This window comes from Rhynchophorus ferrugineus, unplaced genomic scaffold (assembly GCF_030347505.1).
Source record: "Rhynchophorus ferrugineus isolate W39M unplaced genomic scaffold, kcgeb_rfMv2 rfM11, whole genome shotgun sequence".
Lineage (NCBI taxonomy): Eukaryota > Metazoa > Arthropoda > Insecta > Coleoptera > Curculionidae > Rhynchophorus > Rhynchophorus ferrugineus.
The window spans coordinates 26,644,244-26,667,210 of record NW_027472590.1 but is presented as its reverse complement, the minus strand read 5'-3'; the positions used below and the strand labels follow the sequence as shown (position 1 = coordinate 26,667,210).

Below are 22,967 nucleotides of genomic sequence, written 5' to 3'. Positions count from 1 at the left end.
ATTCCATCATTTGTTGATGGAAACTTAACTTTAATATACATAATGAAAATTAAACGTTAATTAAGACAACAAGTTTATTAATTTGAGCGATACTTTGCAGTTTGCAGATACAATAATACATAAAAAAATATAAAATTCAACTATAATACAAAAAAAAACTATTGAATAGGGAGTAAACATAATTTGTGCTTTAAACAATATAAATAATTACAAAATAAAACATATTTTTTTTATACCTATCCCAAGGAATTCCTTTTTGAAAAGGCGCCCGAAAAAAATTAATGGGTTTGAACTGATATCGGAAGGGGACGTTCACCTTTCCAAAAACGAAACCGTCAGATTCATATAATTCGACTTTGGAGATGTGTTAAGAGTATTTAATTATTGCAAACATGCCTGGATTTTTTCGATCCATTCTTGCGCCGATACCGAGTCACCGGCGCAGAAATTATATGTCCGTCTACTAGTACGTAACTGTAAGAAAACCAATAAATTATTTTTGTTTTAAGATAATAGTTCGAGACAACCACTCACATCGAAGAAAGATTTATCGTCGGTTTTCTTTGGCGGCCCTGGTGCGGGGGTAGCTGGGCTTACCGACATTACCTCAGCCAAATCTAGAAATAAAAAAACACTGATTATTTAACGTTAAAACAAATCCTTAAAAAATTACTTAAACTAATAACAATGATACCTCGTCACTCAATATCAATGCTTTTTTCCTGAAACATTCTTTTGAGGCATGCAAAGCCGGTTCGATTTATGACACGATGCACTGCTTTGGTTTTTATATTGTTGACAATGTTTTTATTACTTAATATATTACTGTAAATTAACACGCCGTATAATGTAACTCACATTATAGTAGTTTTCGCCTTATTTCGCGACGTTGCCATTTACGAACAATCGTGAGAGAATTCAACGAACTACAACTGTCATTTTGGCATTAACCCTGGTATTGGCAGGTTCTCTGATGTATAAGATTAAGCATTTTATGGTTGATTTGTTCTTGTACTGCTCATATATTTAAATCATCGATTTGGGAATATTTTCAAAAAAGCTTTTATAACACTCTTAATCTGAACAGACGGATCGGTATCCATTCAATTTTTATTTTAATTTTGCAAAATGGATTCCATCCTATATCAAATTTATTAATTTCAGACCATGCAAAAACATAAGTACAGATAAATATGACTCGATGCCCTTTATGTGAGTACTAGCGACCCGCCCCGGCTTCGCACGGGTGCAATGCTGATACTAAATTAAATACACTACAGAAAAAATATGAACGTTGTATATAAAAACATAGCGGCCCGCTCCGACTTTGCACGGGCATAAAATATATATGCCTATGTCACTCAATGAAAACATGATTAAAATCGATCCAGTATTTTTGGTTCATTCATTACTGCCCTTGGCCTGCACGCATTAAATTTGGAGTAAAACAATTCCTCTTCCCCTATACTTACTATGAAGATTTCCTGCTATCTTTGGAATATCTAAATTCATACAATTTTTATTACATTACACATTTTTAAACGCAAATTTAAAATTTGTAATATCTCCGAAAATATTTGTTTAATTTACATGCTGTAAGGAACCATATTGATCTATATTAATTGCCCACTGTATTTAAGGTACTTAATTCGATAAGGATTAATGCCGTATTGCTTAAAATAGTTTCGTAAATAAGCCATTTTCTCACGTAAAAAGTAAACAATAAAAATGGTTAATGTGGGTTATCCCTAAAAGATAAACATATACCATCGCGGACTTTTTTGTAGACCTTTTTATGGTGTACAATACTGTAGTACATTAATTTGATCTAACTCGTAGGGTTAGGCAGCGTTTTTGCTAAATAAGCCTAAAAAAAGGTTAATTTACGACATCACGTTAGAAACCTCTAAAATTAGCAATGTTGCCTTAGTATATTATGCATGTATTATACATATAAACCTTCCTCTTGAATCACTCTATCTATTGAAAAAAACCGCATCAAAATCCGTTGCGTAGTTTTAAAGATTTAAGCGCACATAGGGATATAGGGACAGAAAAGGCGACTTTGTTTTATACTATATAGTGATATTTCATTGAAGTTTCACGGGAGGTTCCTATTTTGGTATTGATATTAATTTGAGCGTAGTCGATCAGAAATTCATAAGAGTATATCAAAGAGTGAGAGGTGAGAGTTATTAAAATCAGATAAAAATATAATTACAGACAAACTAGCTGATAAAATTACTACGGATATATTGGATAGAAGCTGGGCTAATTTAAGCAGTGGCAATTTGAAGACTAAATTTATTGACTCGTAAAGCTTTATATGATATTCAGCAACAAAACCAAACGCAACCAATAAAAATGATGTTATACGTGTTACAGCATGGGTAAATGAGGTAAAAAATACAGGATGTGTGTTGCAAGAGCTTTTTTAATTTAGTAATCGATATTCTGTCTGGAGATTTTTTGGTTTAAAGTTTGCCGATCATAGTCTATAGAGACTTTGGAGACACGAAATGATTGAGAAGAAAGGCTGGGGCTAGATTGATATAATAAATAATAAAAACATTATATACGTAAATGTAAAAAGCCCAGACGGTACATCGGCTATATACCTTTGGTCGTTTTTTTGGATGGAAAGAAACGTGACTCTGATTGTTTCGAACAATTCTAGTTATCTGGAAGATTTGAGATGTGACCAAGTAAAGTTCTTAGAATTAAGGGCTTTGTTTATAATATTAAAGCAAATTAAATTTTATTGTGTTCGACGTTACACCTTTCATAATACTAAAAAATAAGTAAGCCCGTTACGAAAACCCATATAAATTATGTTATATTGTTTTTTTATGCAAACATAACTCGAACCATTATGCCGTTCGCCCTTTCATACAGCCGAACCTCCATTTTCACCTTCTGCGTAAATGAAAAAGGGTTAAAGAGGCGTGGCGCCCTTATATCCCTCGTAATGTATTTTCTGTTTCATTTAGCGCCTATTTCAGATATAATACAAAAGTTTTATTTTAAACAAACAGTCTCTAATTTCGCAATAATACATTACTCCTAATTAGGCCCTAAATAATTAAAAGTGGGATGCCATGTAGACCCGTCACTATTTTACGAATTGTTTTGCTTTAATTTAAGTTAATATAAATTGATGTCCATTCAATCCTTTCAATAAAACAGCCAATGCACGTCATCAACATCGTCGAACGTTTTGTCAAATTCAGTTTGTAAAAATGTAAAACTCGGAGTGGATTTTTTCTTCTCATTTTACCAATTATCATTAATATAGTTAAAAAGGGTCACAATGAAGTCTGATGCGTCCGAACATGTAACCAAATTCGTCTATGAAGTTAGATTTGTGTTAGTATTGGTCGACACCGTTGTCATATGTCTGTAAAATTATTCAAAGCTTTAGTAATAATAATCTGAGGTTATAAACGGCAAACATTATTTAGACGCTTGGTTTGACAAATTTTCAACTGTTGTTTAACATTTGTCATAATTTTGATTAAAAATACGAAAGCCACTTAATATAATCCATAATCTTAGTTTCTGGATACCTACCCTACTTTAAAGAAAGAATAGTTTATGTATATTAAGGTATATTTTAGTGACGCGCAAGAGTAATTTTAAAGATAAATGTATGCTTGTGTTTTCTTTTGATAAATAAATTGTATTTGTTACCTTACGTGTTGTTTTATTTCCCCATTTCCTTTTTAAAATTAATACTTATAAAAGTTGTAAATAACAGACATAATATATAAACTTAAAATATTGAATTTGTAAATTCGATAATATATATTGTTTAAGTATCTGAATAATTTACAAGAACTACAACTTTAATTTGTTATTGTAATGTTAATATATTGATAAATAATTACATATTGTTTTATTTTCACTTTTTTATTTTAAAAATTATTTTAAAACGAAAGATGTTTATAAAAAGGTTCTTCATATTACATTTTTTATATTTTAGAAGATGAAAAATGTTCAAAAAAAAACTTGAGTCTCAACAGAAATATTAGATTAATTTTTAAATTCAAGATCATTTATTTTATTATTATTTATATTCTTCTAATTTATGTATAATTTTCAACAACTGTCAATGCTGCAAATCCAAATCCTTGTGCGCATGCGGGGATTCTCCAGAACTAGACACTGCACACTATATCTCATGGAAGGGTTAAGTTAGGAAATATCCGGTAGGCCCCATGAATAACAATAGGGTTATGGGGGTTAAGTTCAGTTTTTGTCTTAAATTGTCGAAGAGAACACATCTTATTTTTAATATGTTAATATAATATTTATATTTAACAGCTGCTACAGATGTTGAATATCTGCGTCTTCTATATCGCTTCTTTTTTATTCTCTATATGTTGTTCTCAAATTTGTTTGTCTACTGCGTGAATGATTAGCACATTTTAATTGAATAACAATACTTATAATATGATCTTTATTGAAAGATTTTGCCCTATGCATTTCATTTTAGTCTTGCTTTTGAAACAGCTCTTCTTCCACACACACACCTTTTTAGAGAAGCGAAGGTATCTCGACCGATTCAGCTTATTACTTTTTACATTTGGGATTTAAAACAGCGAATGGTTCTCAATAGATACGACTCTAGAGTGCGAACTGAGCTGGCCGAGAATCATACGGAATGTTAAAGGGGTTAAAATCTGAATCAGCAAATATAACATCGATCGCATGTTGAAAAACAGCGATGCAATTTTACTGACCAAATAAACTATTTAACACTCAAGTTCGATTGGAAACATACATTATCCCTTTCAATTCACCCAACAATGCCATATGGTTTGATTTTGAATTTTAAAGTAATTCATGAGAAAACGCGTAAAACCGTGTAAAATAAAAAGCACCTTACCAATATATCCTTTACAATGAGAATCCTCCATCGCATCATAATATCTCAACTGGTGCTTAATTGAATCGAGTACAAACCACCTCTGCTTCCATCCTTTCAATAAAGCTCCGCGTTTGTACAAATAGCCTTCGTGAGTACGATTTTCAGCAACGTTAGACGAGAACTGTTCGTAATATTGTTGACTAGATGTTTGTCTGGCGCTTCCTAAAAAGTTCAGGCTCAGTTTCATGTTCCAGAACCATATTCTACATTTATATCATACCTGAGCTAACTGATCCATTATCACCACCACTAACCTGCATGGTTTGCGATGTGTTTGTATCAGATATGGCTTTGTATTTTGTACAATTACTGGGAACAGATTCAATACACTTCTCGTGGCAAGTGTAACCGCAATCCATACATCTCATTCCGGTCTAAAAAGTACATTTATGCATTTATAGATACTTTTCCTGATTCTAAATTTAATTCAAAATTAATCTCATACCTTAACCGGACCCCACAAAAGATTTGAACAAGAATCACAATGTGTTGGTGTAGTGTAATTATACCTTTCGAAACGATGTGGATGCGAGTACACCAAAGATGCTTCAGCGGCCCCTACCATTTTACCTAGATAATACAACTTGTTATTTCTCACATATATTTTTAAAAATGGAGTCACAAACCTCTCATTAAGATTTCCAGGGTGGATCTTTTATGAACTAATCTGCCATGAGATCTGACTAATGCTGTACTAAAAGAGGCATGACGCTGTAAATATCATAACAATGTAAAAGTGTATTGAAACTCATCAGAAAATACATACTGTTAAAGAGTCCGTCATAGGAACATCTAACTTGTCCCACAGTACTTTCCACTTTTGAGGTAAATGACCTAACTCTGTTTCTAGTTTATGAATCTCTTCTAACAAATGACTAAATGCATCTGGTACCACTTTGTCTATGCAGTCATAACTAATACAAGCATTTTAGCATATATATAATAAAATAACAATGTGTCATACATACCCAAGGGTGACAACTTTTCTTGGTGATTTATTACAGCCGTCGGCAGCTTCAGCTTCTTCTTCTTGTTGCGTATCCATCTGGATTATTTCCAAATCATAACTGGGTCCATAATGTAAGTCTTCATCCAAATAGTACTTCCAAATCTGAAAATAAATTACGACAAATTAATAGACAATTTCGGAATTTCTGTTCATGAGAACTTACATCTAAACATGGCAGATAACTTTGCGGTCTTAGAATGGGATGTTCAAAGTCCGGCGTATACATGAAATTAAAAAATAAAGGATTCCTGGCGTGTTGTTTCTCGATGTAGTCAAATACACTTTGTCCTAAGTTTGTACCTTGAATGGTCCCGCATAATCTCCCACCTAAATCGAAACGGGGTAATTATAAAGTAACTTATTGTAGGAAGTTCACAATCAACCTGGATATATGTTTTCATCGTCAGACGTGGTGTCCACCGTTTTATGATGGGATGTTAGTGATCCTCTTTTGTCTTCTACAGCAGCTACTCCAGATTCGACTCTTTCCGCCTCGCAGTCGAACAGGAATGTTCGGAATCGGCACGATACCGAGTGATATGCTAGAAATCGGAGGTAGTAATCGTTGAACTCAAACGCTAAGGGGTACTGTTTTTGTATCTGGTGGACCACGTCGAGAAATTGTAGAAAAGTAGGCGCAAATCCACTGGCTTGTGAATTTGCATTTAGATTACTTCTGTAAGCAAAATTATTTTAAGTAACATCCTCATCATCATCATCAGAGACATCCTCTAAGTAACATTATGACGTAGAGGAAAAAGTAATATAGGTTTTTCCAAGTAAATGATCTTAGGTCGCGTATTTCGTGAAATAATTATTCAACGAAACCTTATTATAGCGCATTTAAAAATTAACATCATATAACACTTAGATATAAAGGCATCGTCAGTCAGTCTTACGCCAAGAAACTAGCATTGAACTATCGACGGAAAACAGTCGACAGTCAAAAAACTAGCGACTGAAGATAGTAATTTCAGCCAAATGCACGGTTCGACTGCTTTTTTTCAATTCATGATGTCAGACGAAGATGTACAAGCCCATTCCTGTATAAATTGTGAGAGAGGAAAGGAGATAACTGCTTGGAGCAGTTAATTTTATATGTGCTTATTTTTTCCAACGGTATATGGAATAGTACCCCACAAATGTTTTATCAAATATATAATAATAGGAAAAAAACTAATCCTTGACATATTTAAGAATGTTACACGATAATATCTTTAAAAATTACCTGTGACTGAAACGATGTCCATAACCAATCCATTCTTTTTCAACTAGAACTCTAAATCCTTCAATAGTTCTATAGTGAGGATCTAAACATATTTGTGCTACCGATGAAACTTGAGCGGTTATGTCCCATCCGTCTTCCAAACAAATTGCCACTGAAGAACCTTGAAGATCCAACAGATCCACTACCGCACCGGACAATTGCATTATATTCTGAATTTGCTGTAACCACTCTGAATTTTCTATCAACCTACAAAATACATTCAATTTCACAATGTAAATTACTTCATACGAAAACTAATAGTGTATGTTGCACCATTTATTCGCTATATTAACACTAAACGTTTATCTAACACGGTTCATATTGTCTCATATGGAAATTGATTAATAACACGATGTGAATTTTTCCAACATATATAAGATTACGTGTTTTGAATTCCTTATTCTATTGTTAAAAACATTGTCTATGATATATATGGTTGAACACGTCACGTCCCCTAGTAATAGTGTACATACTATTTACGCTTAAAAGCTGTATTACTCCACACGGCAGCCGATATCCTTCCATAACTACTGCATATTCGGTGATTTTAAAAGAAAAGTATGAAAATATGAAATTAATTTTAGGCTTAATCAAATATAAAAAAATACAACTAGAATATTTATACTGATTTAAAAGTTGTTACTATATCGCTTGAACTACAGAGAGCATTCACGAAATAATGTTGTTTTCTCTGTTTGTAGGTCAGTAGACACCAAAAACCACTATGAAGTTAAAGATTGGCCAAAGAAAACTGACTTTGTTGGTTATGAATAAAAATGTTAAAGAATTTTTGTATTTGAAAAATGTGTTCTCTAAATGAAGTGATGCTAAATTAAAAGAGGCATTTTGTTGCTCCGCAAATAAGAAAAAATATTTAAAAAAACAAGGAATTCGATGAAAATCTTACCATGAAAGAGGTGGCGGCTTGGTTATCTCTCAAAAAAGTAATTTATGGATTTTTATGTAATCTTACAACATTTTAAAACGATGAATTGCAGAATGTCTTTAAAAATATATTTCATGCAATCCCATGTCGATTTACCCCTCTAATCTTGGAATGGCGAGTAACGAACAAGGTGGACGTTTTGACCAGGATATAAAACAGATAGAAGAGCATTATCAAGAAAGATGGAATGCTAAAACGTTAGCAGATTACTGCTGGTTTGTAATGAAAAAGGATTCTACTATTCACTAGAGAAAAAATTAATATTTCGTAATTCTCTTTCAGAATATAAGGCTCATTTTTTCTATCGGCCACCAAGCTATTTTGATTCATTGCCTAGTTTTTGTGTTCAGCAGGTACAATTTGACAAAAAAGCCATTTTATTTAATATTATAGAACAAAAAAAAAACAATTGTCACACGGTAAAGAAGTGCCAGTAAATTTTCTATTCTGATAGATCTGGTATTTGGAATAAAATTATAGTGTATGCGTTCATTCAATTGCTGATCTTTAAAATATTGATCCTGATTTATTTTATTTTAGCAACGAATTTAGGTTAAAGTAAAAAAAAACACTTTCTGACCTGTGTTACCAATTAGTTGTGAGCAATGTTATCTAATATATTTTAAATAGATAGAGAAGAAAATAGTCATATATATATATATATATATATATATATATATATATATATATATATATATATATATATATATATATATATATATATATATATATATATATATATATATATATAACCGAAACCTAAGATTCCGAAGTTCTATAATGAATAAGAACTGAAATTATTTTAGTTGATTATTATAGCAAGGAACAGTAAACATACATTATTACTTCTAAAAAGATATTGTCACAAAATAATGCTGCCTAAAACTTACTTGTGAAAACTGTGCTCAGGTTCGACAATTTGAGAACTTGGTATGCACGCCCGCATCAGTTTTTTGAAGGCGGCTTTCGTGTGTCTTACATCGTAATAATCCACTGGGATAAAATCGGTTTTCGGAGCTGATTCGATTTTTATTCCTTTCATCTGGGCTTTTTCACCGAGTATATACAAAGCAGCCCTAGTAAAAAATCGGAGCTTGTGTTAAAATTTTTGCAAAACGTACAAAAAGTTACCTTTGGAGAGAATGAACACTATCCACGGCATTGTCGAGATCTGTTGAATGTCGCATAGTAGCTCTATTGGGTTGTCCTTGTGCCAGCGACGCTTGTGAAGACTGTCTTCTATCCTTTAAAGATCCCCATCTTCCAAAGTTTTTTGGTCCCTTGCCACCTGAATGCCGTGGAAATACTCTAAAAAAATGTATGTTTTATTGAACGACTTGGTTATCATCACTCGTTTCTGTTACCCCAACGTGCCAATGGCTTTATTAAAAGGATTAGATCTTCTGGCCACCTCCGGAGTTAATGTGGCTCCACCAAGCGGATCCTCAGCAGCTAACATAAGAGAATCAATGCTCAAGGAGCTATCGGACATTGCCCAACCTGGCCTGTGAGAGAAAACCGGTGTTGCTGCAACCAAAGCTGACAAATACTTTTCCTGTTCCGATGAGGACGTTGTTTCGGTCGACGCATTTGGAGTCGGGTGGCTTTTTAACATCGTCATCACACTTTTGCCGTGATGCCCAGCTCCTCTCAAAAGAAGAGCCTTGGTTCGTGGATGACGCCACGTAATTGCTGGTATGCGTCCTTGCCTGTAGCACCTACAAAAACGTCTGACACTTTCGTCAGTCACTGATGATGGAACTACCAAAAGAGCAGGGTAACTGAAATATATAATTATTGTTAGTGTCGTTTAAATTGTATCTCATTGATGTTAGTTTATCAGCATTAGTGCCGATGTAAATGTATCTGCCAACGTAAATATCAATTTGCTACAGGGGAAGGGGGAACTTCTAGACCAATGCTAAAACATATTTTGCAGTGTTATGCCAGGATCTGTTGCAAGAGAAAAACCAAAGGGCAGAGATGTGACGAGCTATTAATCTACTGTAGATCCAAGCACCATATCTGATTCTATTCAACAATTTAGAATGTAAACATCACAAAAAAGAGCAATCGATCATGTCAATCATAGCTGTGCTAATGTGAAAGCAATTTGAATTTAATGTGGATCATATTTAAGGTCTGGATTCAACTATAATTTTAATTTATTTATGTTAACTTGTAGAATTTGGCTGAAAAGTCCCGGGCGTAATGAGTAAAACGCGTGTTTTTTTGTTCAAAATTAGCTTTTTTAATCAACGTAATCTCCATCAAGAGCCACACAACCATTCCAGCGCCGCTCTAACATTTCAATACCACTTTTGCAGAACGATTTATCTTCTTGCGTCAAAATAGGCCCGTCGTCTGTTGCTATCTACTCAGATAACAATCGTTTTGACTCCGGAGTGAAGTGATAGATCCAGGTTTTATACATCGTCACATATCCGCTCAAACATTCCGGTTTGTTACGTTTAAACATGACCAAACACTACTCGGAATCATTAACACGTTCTTGTTTTTGTTCAACAGTGAGCAAACGCGGCACCCACTTTGAACATAGCTTTTTCATATTGAAATACTCATGCAATATAAAATCAAGACGTTCTTTTGATACCTTAAGATGTTAGCTAACTTACGCAATTTCTCTTTTCTATCATTCAAAACGATTTTGTGGATTTTTTTTTGTTTTCTGGTGTTATCACCTCATTTGGACGTCCACAGCGTTCTGCATCATCGGTGTCTCTACGACCACGAATATTGTTGTTTCTGATGGAGCGGAGCTCTTATAACCCGTGTCCAAACAGTTATATTAAATTAGGTTTGTTTTGTTCCTTTTTAATTATGTCTTTATGACATAAAATTATATTAATATTTTTGTACTGTTTGAGGGCTCGACACTGACTTCAAACTGATTTTTATTTAGTTACAAGGATTATTACGTATATATTTTATTGTGAAAGGACGTTTTTTTGTGTTAGAGTCTAAGTTTGAGTCGGTTCAATTTTTTTTGTAAGAATATATTATTTTCCTCTTTTTAGTCTTAGATATTTATTCAATAAATTACGCAGTTATTTTATTAAGCATTACAATGAATAGCCAATTACAATAGAATAAAGAAACAATGATTGAAAATAAGGAATGTTTCAGGCACTGGGGGCCGCTACCTAGTCTAGGTGATTTGCCAAATGTTCCAACCAAACTAGAAAAAAGAAAGTTGCTGCTCTGTTGGGAATCGAACCCGCGACCTCCGCGTGTGAGCTTAACGTTCTATCTATTACATCATAGAAACAGTTGCCTAACATGTTTCTACGACTTCTCATATGATATGATTATTGCTCAAAAGCAAAGGGAATGGTTCTTATACTGAACTACTTCTGATTTTTCGTCACATCAGTTCAGCAATAACATTATATACAAACATCTGATTATTTTAGATAAAAATATGTGAAAACATTGTACGTGCCTTTGAAATTTGAGATTTCCCCCCTTCACTCCATCCTATTCTAACTTGGTTCCAATGGGATCACCTCGGAAAAGGACTCTTTCGAATAAAAAAATAATTTTGAAAATCGGTCCATAATTGACGGAGAAATCGGCGAACATGCATTAAAAAATATATACAGCCGAACATAGAACCTCCTCCTTTTTTAAAGTCTGTCAAAAAGCCACGAATGCAATAAAACTAGCACCATCTATATGTTAGGCCAGGGGTTATTCAGCCCATGTGTTATATTTGTTTTTAATTGTAATTTACTTAAATTCATCATTCATTGGCTTTTACATTGGCTAATATACCGAACTTTTTATTAATATACTTCAAATAAATAAAATAAATCCATATGGCCATCATCCGTCGATTCATAATAACTGTTGCTTTATCTAGCACAGTTTGTACCAAAATTGAAATTTTGCTATCACAAGATAAAATATAACATTTGGGTAAAAGTTAAATAGCGTCTCAATTGACTGATTTATGAATCAAACCTTTGACCGGCATATTGGGACCAGAATTGCAGTTTTAGACATTTATGTAAACGTTGTACCGTTCTTAATGCTATTGGCCGTCTGGATTTGGACTTACCAAACTTCAAACAAATGCGAGATAAAATTTTCACACACAAAATGTGTAGTCCGCTCCTTAGAAATTATCCATATCTCTGAACGAATATAAACCTTCTTTTAAGGCATTTAGTTGGATTAGGGGTGTAAGACGGCGAGAAAAAAATATGGATATATCGGACGAAAAAAATATATCAAATATATTTTGCAATATCAGCGATATTTTTAAAATTCCTTTAAAAATTAAGTACCAATCAAAAAATATCGATTATTTTGATTTTTTCGGCATCTCTAGATAGGGTATCAGCACCAGCCCTGAATTTAAGACACTTGTATTTTATAAAAGTATAAAAATTTACCTTCTACACACTGTGTATATTGAATTTACAGAAGTCAATCGGAACTGTTCTGGAGCACCTTTACTATTAAGGGGGGATGTATTGTTGACTATGCCCAACCTGTAATTTTTTTTTCAGTACTACCAAGAAAGGGTGGATTGTATGCAAATACCTTTGCCAATCTCTAACATAACTTCTTTCGGTCATCCTTTCAAGAGTTTTGGCGTCCGTTGGAGTTGGAGTGACAGGCAGAGGATTGGCCTCAAAATCGTCAATCGATAAGTCGTCGTCGTTATTAAAATCTTCAATAGGCAAAGTCATTCGACCGGGCGATGTCATATATTTGTTTGAATTGTTCAACGTCACCTGTAAATTATTATCCAAATGAGATACTACAAATGTCGACCAACGCGTTACACGTACATTGGGTAAAACGTATTTTTGCCTCTTTGACGAAGACTTTTGCTTGAAGCCCGCTTTTCTGGCAGTTTTTAATAACGTTTTCTTAGCGAAGCCTCTCAAGGTAGCGTTTTTCTCTTTGTTTTTATGCAATGGCGTTTCACTGACTGTAACTTGTCCTGGAACAATATTTTTAGATATTGATAAGTGCAAAACCCACATTATACAATTTTTCCTTACCTGCAAAGGCAAAATAATGCCAAAAATTGGGCGGATGCCGTATTTTATGGATTAACTTTCTCAGATTATCGATATTTTCAGCTGTAACCTCTTCATCAAAAGCCAGTTTCATTAACTGGAATGTACACGACCTATAAATCAAGGTATTGAGATTTTTGATAATTTTTTGCTGGAAAATTTTACCGCAATTGTAGACCTTCTTGGAGCCATTGGTCCAAATGCGCTAAATATTGAACAGTGACTTTTTTCTCTTTCGTTAAAGACGTTACAGGGAATGAACGGACTATGACTTGCTCGCAAGCTATAAGAAACTTAATATAAAGAAAAACATCAGCGATATTTTAAAGACGTTACCAAATGAGTCGCATGGTGTCCCTTTAAATATGATTCTATAGTTGGTGAGGAAAATCGCTCCTTCAGCTGGTAATAGCGGTGGTACGCCAAGGCATCCTGGAATACTTTCCTCTCTAAAATGTAGATAAAAATCATACAATGTTTGATATAACATATATGAATTAATTAACCTTCCGTCTGGTAGAAGGTATACCCGCAATCCCCCATCCATAATTAGTCCTTCGCCGTTGAGTAAGTTGGGCGTCAGTATTTTTGGTTTTTGGATTGGCGGTCTACGCTTGGATTCCCTATTACCACAATAAATATTTAAATGATTCTATTAATTTGTAGAAAACTATTGGGGTTGGGAGAAAATTTGCTGAGTTCAAATCGCAGCGACAACATTAAAATCTCGTGGGAAAGATGACACCTTCAGCATTACTTTGAATGTGTAAACACGGAAATTACGGCAGTACTTGAAAAGTCGCCTGTTGAGCATATTTGATACATCATGTACTTTTTCCCAAACCCAATATACAATGTAATTAGCAAAATTTAACCTTAATTTTGAACATTGAAATGACCTATAATAAAACAAACCTGTAAACTCCTTCCAATGTTTCTATGTGCATGTGAACAACTCCTGGAATCATTTGATGCAAGTTTTTTATATGATCTCTGGTCACACCGCCTGATAGAAACAATAACAATAAGACAAAGGAAGTCAATGAGGCCTTAATGTACAAACCTTCATTACACACTCTGTCAATAAATCTGGAAACGATTCTAATAACAGTACTACCTGTTTCACTGGGATCTTGGTCTTCAAATCCAGATTCGGCGTCAGCGCTGTCGCTTTCTGCCACACTAACAGAAATGATGTTATCAAACACAAACAAACAGGATGGAGTGGTATCATGAGTTACCTGTTTGCTATACTATTACTGGCTCGTTCGTCATCCATAGTTTCTTGTTTATTTGATTTATTACCAACATCTAAAGGGATCAATAAATATACCATTCTGTTAGCATAATGGATAGCTTGGCTGTACATTGTATTTTCTTCGCAGGTAATAAGTTCTTTCTGTTTCTCTGGATCAATAGTATTCCATATTCTACAACACGTTATAGTGAGCATATATTCACAAAACCACAGCCAATATTCACAACCTCATTTGTTCCGCTGCAATCTCTAGAGCGGACGTTTCGGGCATCCTCGATAAAACAGACCGTCGATGCCACGTTAGATCTTTGTCTCTGGGTGATATTGGATTAAGCAGATCATTTGGCACTAAGTTTTCTACCCTAGATGCATATAGGGCTTTCAGTTCTTTTTGAACATCCTATAACATAATGTTATTTAGTAAAACACTATGCTAACTGGTACAGTGAGCTGTATCCCTCACTTGATAAAAAGCAGCTTCCCAAAATTGTTGGTTTTGCCATACTGCATGTTCTTGTATACATGTATACGCAAATTGGATGATACCAGTGCATAGTTTTCTGCAGAAAATTGTTGCAAGAGGCAGAAGAGCATATGCTACACCGTATTCATCCATAGAACTGTCATCCTGAAGAGCACAGTTCATCAGCCGTACAACCAAATCAAATTGTTGATCTGTAAATAGATTACAGATTGATTAACTACCCAAATATTATACATACGACATTGTACCTTCTAGCATAGCTTTCGTACCGCTGACTTGTTGAGACAGTTCGTTACACAAAGCCAGGCGAGCTTGCTTCGACTGAAGAGCTCTCAATACAGCCGGGAAGGTTTTTCTGGCATCTGATATTTTGTTTTCAAATATACAATTCACGCAATTTCGCAATACCTAATAAATGATCTCGGTTAAGTACGAATAAATCTGTTATTCGTCAACTTACTTCTAGTCTTCTAGCTGAATTACTGACGATGTTCTTATTGTCACGCAAGTTTGATATATGGGGACCCATAGGTACTATACGCGGTTGAATCGGTCTTAGAGAGGATAACCTGAAGACAGGTTTCGATATAGTAATAACTTAATCTTTCTAGCAAACACAAAATATTTATGAAATTTATGAAATAGCCCAAAAATTATTAATACATATTTTTCGGGATTTTATTACACAAACTTATATGCTGCAGTAAATCGACATATATAGGGTGACCCTACAGTCATTTAATACTTCAAAAGGTTCTAAAAAATTAACATTCTAAGTACACCGATAACTTTTTTATCTGTAATAACGTTCTGACGCCGGATCGCTTCAGGGGCTGCTCGTTCAATTTTTAATTCGATATACATAAATTTCGTCATAGAAGTCTGTAAGAAATTCATTCCCTTTAAATTTGTACCTAAACTGCACGTTGATTATCACATCAAGTCTTGAAGCCGCACAGAACAATTGGCAAAATAAGTATTTGGAGGAGAGTTGAGAAGCAAACGTTCCTTGGTAAATTTCGCTTATTAATTCAGCCGTAAAGGCAATTTTCTTCTTCTGTATTACTGATCCTGAATATGTGAATCAATATGTAAGCAGATAATCTGTCAGTGGTCTTTTCACATTGGTACACAAGTAAACACAAAACTCATTAAACTCCCTTGAGATGATAGCTCTTTCCACCATGGTGGATATTAAGACACTACTAGGCCACCCTATATAAAAGGCATTTGAATACTGCAATTAATCTGTAAATGTTAAGCTGAAAGGCGTTAAAGCAAAGCTTAATTTTTTCTTGATAGTTAAAATGCGAATTTTTCAAATTAAACAAAAAATATGAGTATAATATTTGAATACAGTACAATTAACAAAGCTATTCCAAAAATTTAAACATTTCAACTCCATATAATTTAACATAATGAATCAACCGTAAACGTTTACAGCCGATTTGTTTTTGATCCAGCCAATCACACTAAAACTATGTTATAAGACAATGATCAAAATATTTTATCCATTGCGAAGCTTTGATGTAAATCATTAACAAACTCGTTAAAAACAAATATTTGAAAATAAAATGTTTAAGCGATATTAATACTAAAGCGTGTCCAGTATGGAAGTTCAAATTTTAAGGGATTTTAAAGTAAAACAAAAGTAATTGCAGAAACATGACGATCTCAATCGGTTTTAATACTACCCTATCCTAAGGGAAACATTCGAAACATCCTTTCTTATACAATTCTCTAATCAAAAACATAAAACGCAACAAACACCTGTAGATTGCTTAACGATCTTTAATGTCTCTCTTTTGAGTCGGTCAGCATCGATCAAGATCATTATCATTCACAATCCAAAAGTAAAATATGAAGTTTCCCAATGAACACCCTGTATACAAACCGACTGTTTTGCTTGTTAATGATTACATAGTGTGTGTAATGACATCAAACTTACCAACTTAGATCACCACTAAACAAGGTTAGAAATGAAAATATTATCATTAGAAAATGTGATTTATTACCTACAAGCTAAATCTAAAGAAACTAATGGCACACCTACCTAGTTTTCAGGTCATTTTTCGACATCCCCTCGTTTATGATGGCCTGAACTAAATCAGAATTTATGTTGGGCAGGGGAGGTTGATGAATCCTGGCAAAGGCACCCTCCGGAGGCACTGGTATCTGTAAAGTATACTAATCAATAAATATTGAGTGTAAGACACAACATAACACCGTGTATCAACCTTTTGTGCATAAGACTGCGGGTTTGGAATTTCGTTCGTGTATAACTGCGTCGCTAGCTCTTGTATGTGGACCAAAATAAACCTTGGATCCTGTAATGTGATAACAAACAAAACCAGTATAATATGCCAAACCAGATAAAAGGGTTCAACTTTACTTATTTATTACGGAGACAAGTGGAAGTTTATGCTTTTAACCAACCTGCTGTTCCTTTTTGATAAGATCATTTACGTTGCTATATAATTCATCCCAGACATCACAAGGTCTCCAAGGTGGTCCCCGTTCTGACACAAAGCTGGTAAAAAACATACAGTCCAGTACTCTGGTGGTAAACTCGCAGTCTCGTAAATTTCTTTCGCCTGAAAATCGTTATAAGTTAGCCTAAAATTGATTTATTTTATTACGTTGTGAATTCTATGTAGAGTCTCTTAACGTTGATTTGTTACATGAGGTCCATGAGCTAATTCTTGTATCTTCAATCATTTATTGAGAAAAATTTGTAAAAGATTAAGGTTAGGAGATCTGTACTAGTTCCGTTTTCGAGTTCAAAAATTAAAATTAAAATGAGGCTCAAAGTGCGATGCTGGTTTGGAAGCTGCTGTATTAATATCACAAAATCTGAAGAATGTCTGCATTTCACATTTTTGGTAACGTTTAACCGAGCGTTACTCTACTTGATGCTGAATTTGCATTTATTATTTGCTATGGACCTTTTCCCTAAAAGACCTTCAATCAAATATTTTAGTTGAAACTGTAAAGAATTTCCTTCATTTTAGATCTTTCCAATTATTAATTAATTAACTTTCAATTAATTAACAAATGCTTCATATGTTTGTTTACAATATCTTTTTAAATCATAGAAAATAACTGCTTTTAAATCGGCGAAATTAAATACTCTCTGATTGCTAGTAGAAAATGAAGCAGGATCCATTAATTTCCTGAAAGTGTTTGATGAGAAAAGATAGATAAAGATGCTTTCAAATCAAACAGAAAAGCATGTGTTAGCATGTATATATGTATGTATATACAGGTCAATTGAAAAGTCCCCGGCCTGACACATAGATGGCACTACTAGAATTAAATCCATATGTTTTTTAATTAGCACTAATCCTCAAAAGATGCATGTATAAACTTGACAGATCATTAGTTTATGAATTATAGCATTTTGAGTGAAGCAACTTTTGTTATTGCGAAAAAAATGAATTTCTCGTGTTGATCAAATATTGCTTTTTGAAGGGAAAAAATACAGTTGAAGCAACCATCAAGGATTGGTATTCTAAGTTTTGACGTGGTGAAATGTGCACCGAAGACGGTGAACGCAGTGGACTCCCAAAAGAGGTTGTTACCGACGAAAACATTTAAAAATCCACAAAATGACTTTGAATAACCATAAATTGAAATTGAATGAAATAGCAGACTCTCTAAAGATATCAACTGAACGTGTACATCATATCATTCACGAATATTTGGGTATGAGACAGCTCTGTGCAGAGTGGCTCACTTTTGACCAAAAACAGCGATGAGTTGATGATTCGGAGCAGTGCTTAAAGATGATCAAGAGTAATAAACCCGAGTTTTTGCGTCGATATGTGACAATGGATGAAATATGACTCCATCATTTCACTCTGAAGTCCAATCGACAAGTCATCTGAGTGGACTGCACACGATGAAACCGCTGCAAAGCGTGGGAAAACGCAACAGTCGGCTGGAAAGGTTATGGCGTCTGTATTTTGGGATGCGCATGGAATAATTTTCATTGGCTACCTTGAAAAAGGAAGGACCAGCGACTATTTCTTGTTCTCAGATCTCAAAAGAATGCTCACTGAGAAGAAGTTTTCGTCGAATGAAGAGGTGATCGCCGAAACTGAGGCCTATTTTGAAGCAAAGGAGGACAAATCGTACTTCAAAAATGGCATCGAAAAGTTGGAGGATCGCTATAATCAGTGTATTACCCTTGAAGAGAATTATGTTGAATAAAAAAAACTAATTTTGCCAAAAAATGTGTTTTACTATGGTAGGCCGGGATCAATTGACTTGTTATGTAAACAATAAATAAATAAAATATCATTCGGTTAAATCATTCTTAGCTAAAACCATTAAATTTGTTAATGGTTTCATTCAAACTCTCCAGACCAGATCTCTTTTGCCTTATGAAATCTAAAATCAAATAATTATAAATAAGTACAAAAACTTTGTTTAAAAATGTTTTTATTAATAATTGTTTCATAGTTGTATACGCATATCTGGGTTAGGATTCAATCCCGACAAAAGCTGAAAAACCTTCATGAGGAATCACGACCTTAGATTGTGAAAAAAAGAAATAAAACGTTATACTACCCTTTTGACCACTTTCACCACCTACCAACTCTAAACCATAACTTCTTCAGAGATATAAACATCGTAGTGTCTTTCATAAATTTACCAATTCTTATTACGACCTGTTTTCTCTGGCAAGTTGTAGAAAGTGGGAAGCATTCAATGTTCTCCTTTTCTATGCAGACTATCCAGAAAATATTTTTTAATGCTGATAATTTGTTTCCATATACATGATTACGTGTTTTCCTTAACCTTTCCGAAAAATCTTCTTTTCATGTTTTTCATATATGAAATGTTCAAAAACTAATCAACGACATGCACCGTTTTTATCGATGAACTTGTGGCATTTTTCCCTGCGTCGGAAATTGACCCAAGTTATTTCAATATCATTAAAACAGTTTCGCAAAGACCGCACTGTAAATGAAAGTTGCAAAAATGCTTAAATTCCACTCCGTTTCAGCAACGATTCACACATCAAAACACCTTCCATTAAAATTTTCATTGTTAACATATGTGGAATTAGGGTAAAGCTATTTTATGGTCGATGTATAGTTCCTTAGGGATGTCTCAGGATGAAATTCGTTTAATTCATAAAGGAAAACTGTAATTTAAGAATCAAAAACCGACCTTATATTTGTACCTGACTCTTTTGGGCACTTTAGGGAGTGGCTGCTGCAGATTATCGTTAAGTGTCAAAACGTTAATAATATTACGGACAATAAATGAAAGTGATAAGAATCAACTATTGTCTAATGGTCCTAATGGAGTCGCTTAATCAAACTTATAACCATAAATATTTGTTTTTTATTATTTATATTGTAACAACTCAGTTTAATAAACACGAATTAGCAATTATTGCGATTTTATAAGATATTTTAACTATACATACCTAAAAATGCGGCTTTATGAAATGTTATAACAGGTTTGGGATGTATGCGGATTAACGTTAAGCAACTCCTATATCTAAAAATTAAGAATTCATATTAGTAATATTGAATAGTTCAATTTAAAATGCGAACCCTTGTAATAATTGAGCAAAGGTCCTCATAAAAACCGCTCTAATCTCTTTGTCCAACATGATGGCTTGTGGCGCCCTCACAGCCACGGGGGGGAAAGCGTGATCGGCGCAGATCAATTCAGGTTGCAAGATGAGACTCAGAGCCTCTTGGGTGCTGCTCAGCAGAGGTTCAGATAAAATAGGTACAGTAATACCATCTGGGATGATAATCGAACCTCCATCAAGATCGGCTACAATTACGTCCATCTTGAACAAAACTGATAATAAATATTTTAGTTCTAGGTTAGGAGTTCCGGTAGATTTTACCTGTTCCGCAACTTCATTTTTTAACGACGAATGTATTCCCATTATGAAAGGAGTGGGGGTTGATAGGATTTCCACCAAGGGAGCTGGAAGTAGTGGTATGTACACATGAGTGTACCTGAAGGGGTACATTAGAGCAGTTAGAGCTCTGCAAGCCTCTGTTAGCCTTAAAATCATATTTGCCTTATAACAAATATTTTTCTTTTAATAATTTTGATTAAATATACCTGTTATAACTTTTTGAATGGAAAAGTATCTTGTGTTCTGTCATTATGGCACAAAATAATACTAAGACATTTCTAATTCCTAGTTGTTGAAATAACAAATTTACAGATGAGTGGGTGACAGGTAAAGATGGCGATAATGGAGGTTGTAAAGCCTGCCTGTCTCCCGCACCAATGCTATAGAATATTAGTTTAAAGTTAGGTTTTCAATATAGCTCTTTTTTCATAGATACAATTAAACAGAAAAAATAAATTATTAAAATTTAGAATAACAAAATAAAATTAACATAATCATAACAAACCTCATTTATACAATATGAACTAAAATTAAATATTGATGATTGACACAAAATTTTATGAGATTAATTATTATATCCTAATTATTTAATAACCTTGAAAGTGTCCATAATTAATTACAGTCATACACTGATAAACAAGCTTTCACTTATAAATAATTTTAATTATACCAATTATAATAACATACCTAAACCTCACTTGAGGACCACCAGGTGGAGGTACTTGTATACAACCTAATATATTGCCTACTAAAGTTTCTAGAGGCACAGGTATATTTTCTATGTACACACAATATATTATTCCAAGACAATTCTGGAACAAAGTTCAAGATATTGTATGTATCTATTTGATTTGAAAAGAAAAACTGAACTCACTCGAAAGGTCTCTATATAATCTAACCTGGAAACCAACACCAAACATTTTGGTGCATACATTATACTACTATGGGATATTGTTGGAAGTATTGGTTTGAGAAGATTTGAATCTCCATCAACTGTATCCTCTTCCTAAAATATTTTTTCGATTGAGCAAAAATAGTTTAATTTGCTTTAACATTACTTAACCTCGTCAATTGGTTTACTAGGAGTTATTGAAACAGTTTCATTAAAACAGAGACAAGCACAATAATGTCGGTTTGCGTCTATATCTGTAAGAACGGATACAAAGAACCTTGGTTCTTGTCTTTCTGTTGACAAAGTCCATCCTTGAGGCTGACAAAACTAAACAAATATTATTGTCATTGCTATAAACACCCTTGTTTAGAATAATTTCTCACCCATTCTATTCCATCTATAAATGGGGTATCAACCCAATCCTTTTCTGGAAATCTTTGAATTATTATACCACTTCCTGAAAATTTGTTATTTTTATGAGGAAAAATGTAATTATTTAAACTACATACTTTCTTTTTCATTATCATATCCCACAATGACAAAATAGTCAGCTAATCTAGACATTTTTATTTGACAATTTTTATCAACAACCTGTACACTCCTTTTAATCTCATTTTTACGAAGATCACAAAATACTATTATACATGGAATTCTCCACTGATTTCAATTTAATATTTGTATAACCTATTGCAGTTGTTAACTAAATTATATTAAAATGTATTGTATTTTTTATGTCCAAACACATAACTTTAATGTTTATTTATTTTAGTAAGTCAGCCACACCCTAAAATTACATGTAATTTCTAAACAAAAATCTTTACGCCATTTTTACACGAACAACTTTAAACTAATTTTGACAGACCCACTGACAAGTTTGATGACATGCGTATGTTGACAGATATTAATAAATACAATGTTGCCAAGGTATATATATTTTAAAATTTAGTTACGTCAAATCATAGAAAAATGTGTAAATCTACTTGTTTTGTTAACATCTTTTATTCTATATGGACATATTTATGAAGATAAAATAATAAAACTTGAAACGATGCAATGAAAATAATTATAATATTTACATATTCTAATACTAAATAAAAAAAATATTTATGTGAAGAAAAAAATTTCAAGTATTCTTCCTTTAAACAATTATCATATTTTTAAATAATCATGCATGAATAAGACAGAATGAGATATTATTCTTATCTCCTTCTGGTTTCTTTGTTAAGATTGTGAA

The 22,967-nt window shown here is 33.5% G+C and overlaps 1 protein-coding gene across 4 annotated transcripts; it reads right to left on the bottom strand.

Annotated features, from left to right (window-relative positions):
- Positions 1-56: 56 nt before the first annotated feature.
- On the bottom strand, positions 57-22,597 carry Sbf (SET domain binding factor). Of its 4 annotated transcripts, none has more exons than XM_076417837.1 (41): positions 22,243-22,597; positions 22,117-22,190; positions 21,905-22,060; positions 21,716-21,847; positions 21,529-21,653; positions 21,048-21,221; positions 20,824-20,986; positions 20,519-20,763; positions 20,389-20,462; positions 17,385-17,542; positions 17,186-17,275; positions 17,002-17,135; positions 16,897-16,911; positions 15,409-15,517; positions 15,197-15,356; positions 14,928-15,139; positions 14,692-14,864; positions 14,448-14,636; positions 14,270-14,388; positions 14,122-14,212; positions 13,713-13,829; positions 13,543-13,655; positions 13,372-13,489; positions 13,189-13,319; positions 12,973-13,127; positions 12,722-12,915; positions 12,571-12,669; positions 9,517-9,933; positions 9,284-9,460; positions 9,043-9,228; positions 7,168-7,413; positions 6,323-6,615; positions 6,103-6,266; positions 5,899-6,041; positions 5,697-5,844; positions 5,557-5,641; positions 5,376-5,500; positions 5,151-5,304; positions 4,889-5,092; positions 535-617; positions 57-474 (listed from the first exon to the last, which is right to left on the bottom strand). In XM_076417837.1, the coding sequence occupies exons 1-41, from the start codon at positions 22,295-22,297 to the stop codon at positions 382-384; spliced, it is 6,093 nt and encodes a 2,030-aa protein (XP_076273952.1). In that variant the 5' UTR covers positions 22,298-22,597; the 3' UTR covers positions 57-381. The 4 variants fall into 4 exon arrangements, with proteins under 4 accessions (XP_076273952.1, XP_076273953.1, XP_076273954.1 ...); XM_076417838.1 differs by having other exon boundaries at positions 17,002-17,123; XM_076417839.1 differs by lacking the exon at positions 16,897-16,911.
- Between the last annotated feature and the right edge of the window lie 370 nt (positions 22,598-22,967).

What these genes read in the sequence shown, in the direction of transcription:
- Sbf (XM_076417837.1), bottom strand. Translation starts at nt 22,297, where the DNA reads ATGTCTAGATTAGCTGACTATTTTGTCATTGTGGGATATGATAATGAA. An exon ending in CGCAGTCTTATGCACAAAAG is followed by an intron (nt 17,136 to 17,185) that starts GTTGATACACGG and finishes TTTATTGATTAG; the next exon opens with TATACTTTACAGATACCAGT. An exon ending in GGACATCGTTTCAGTCACAG is followed by an intron (nt 6,616 to 7,167) that starts GTAATTTTTAAA and finishes TTTTGCTTACAG; the next exon opens with AAGTAATCTAAATGCAAATT.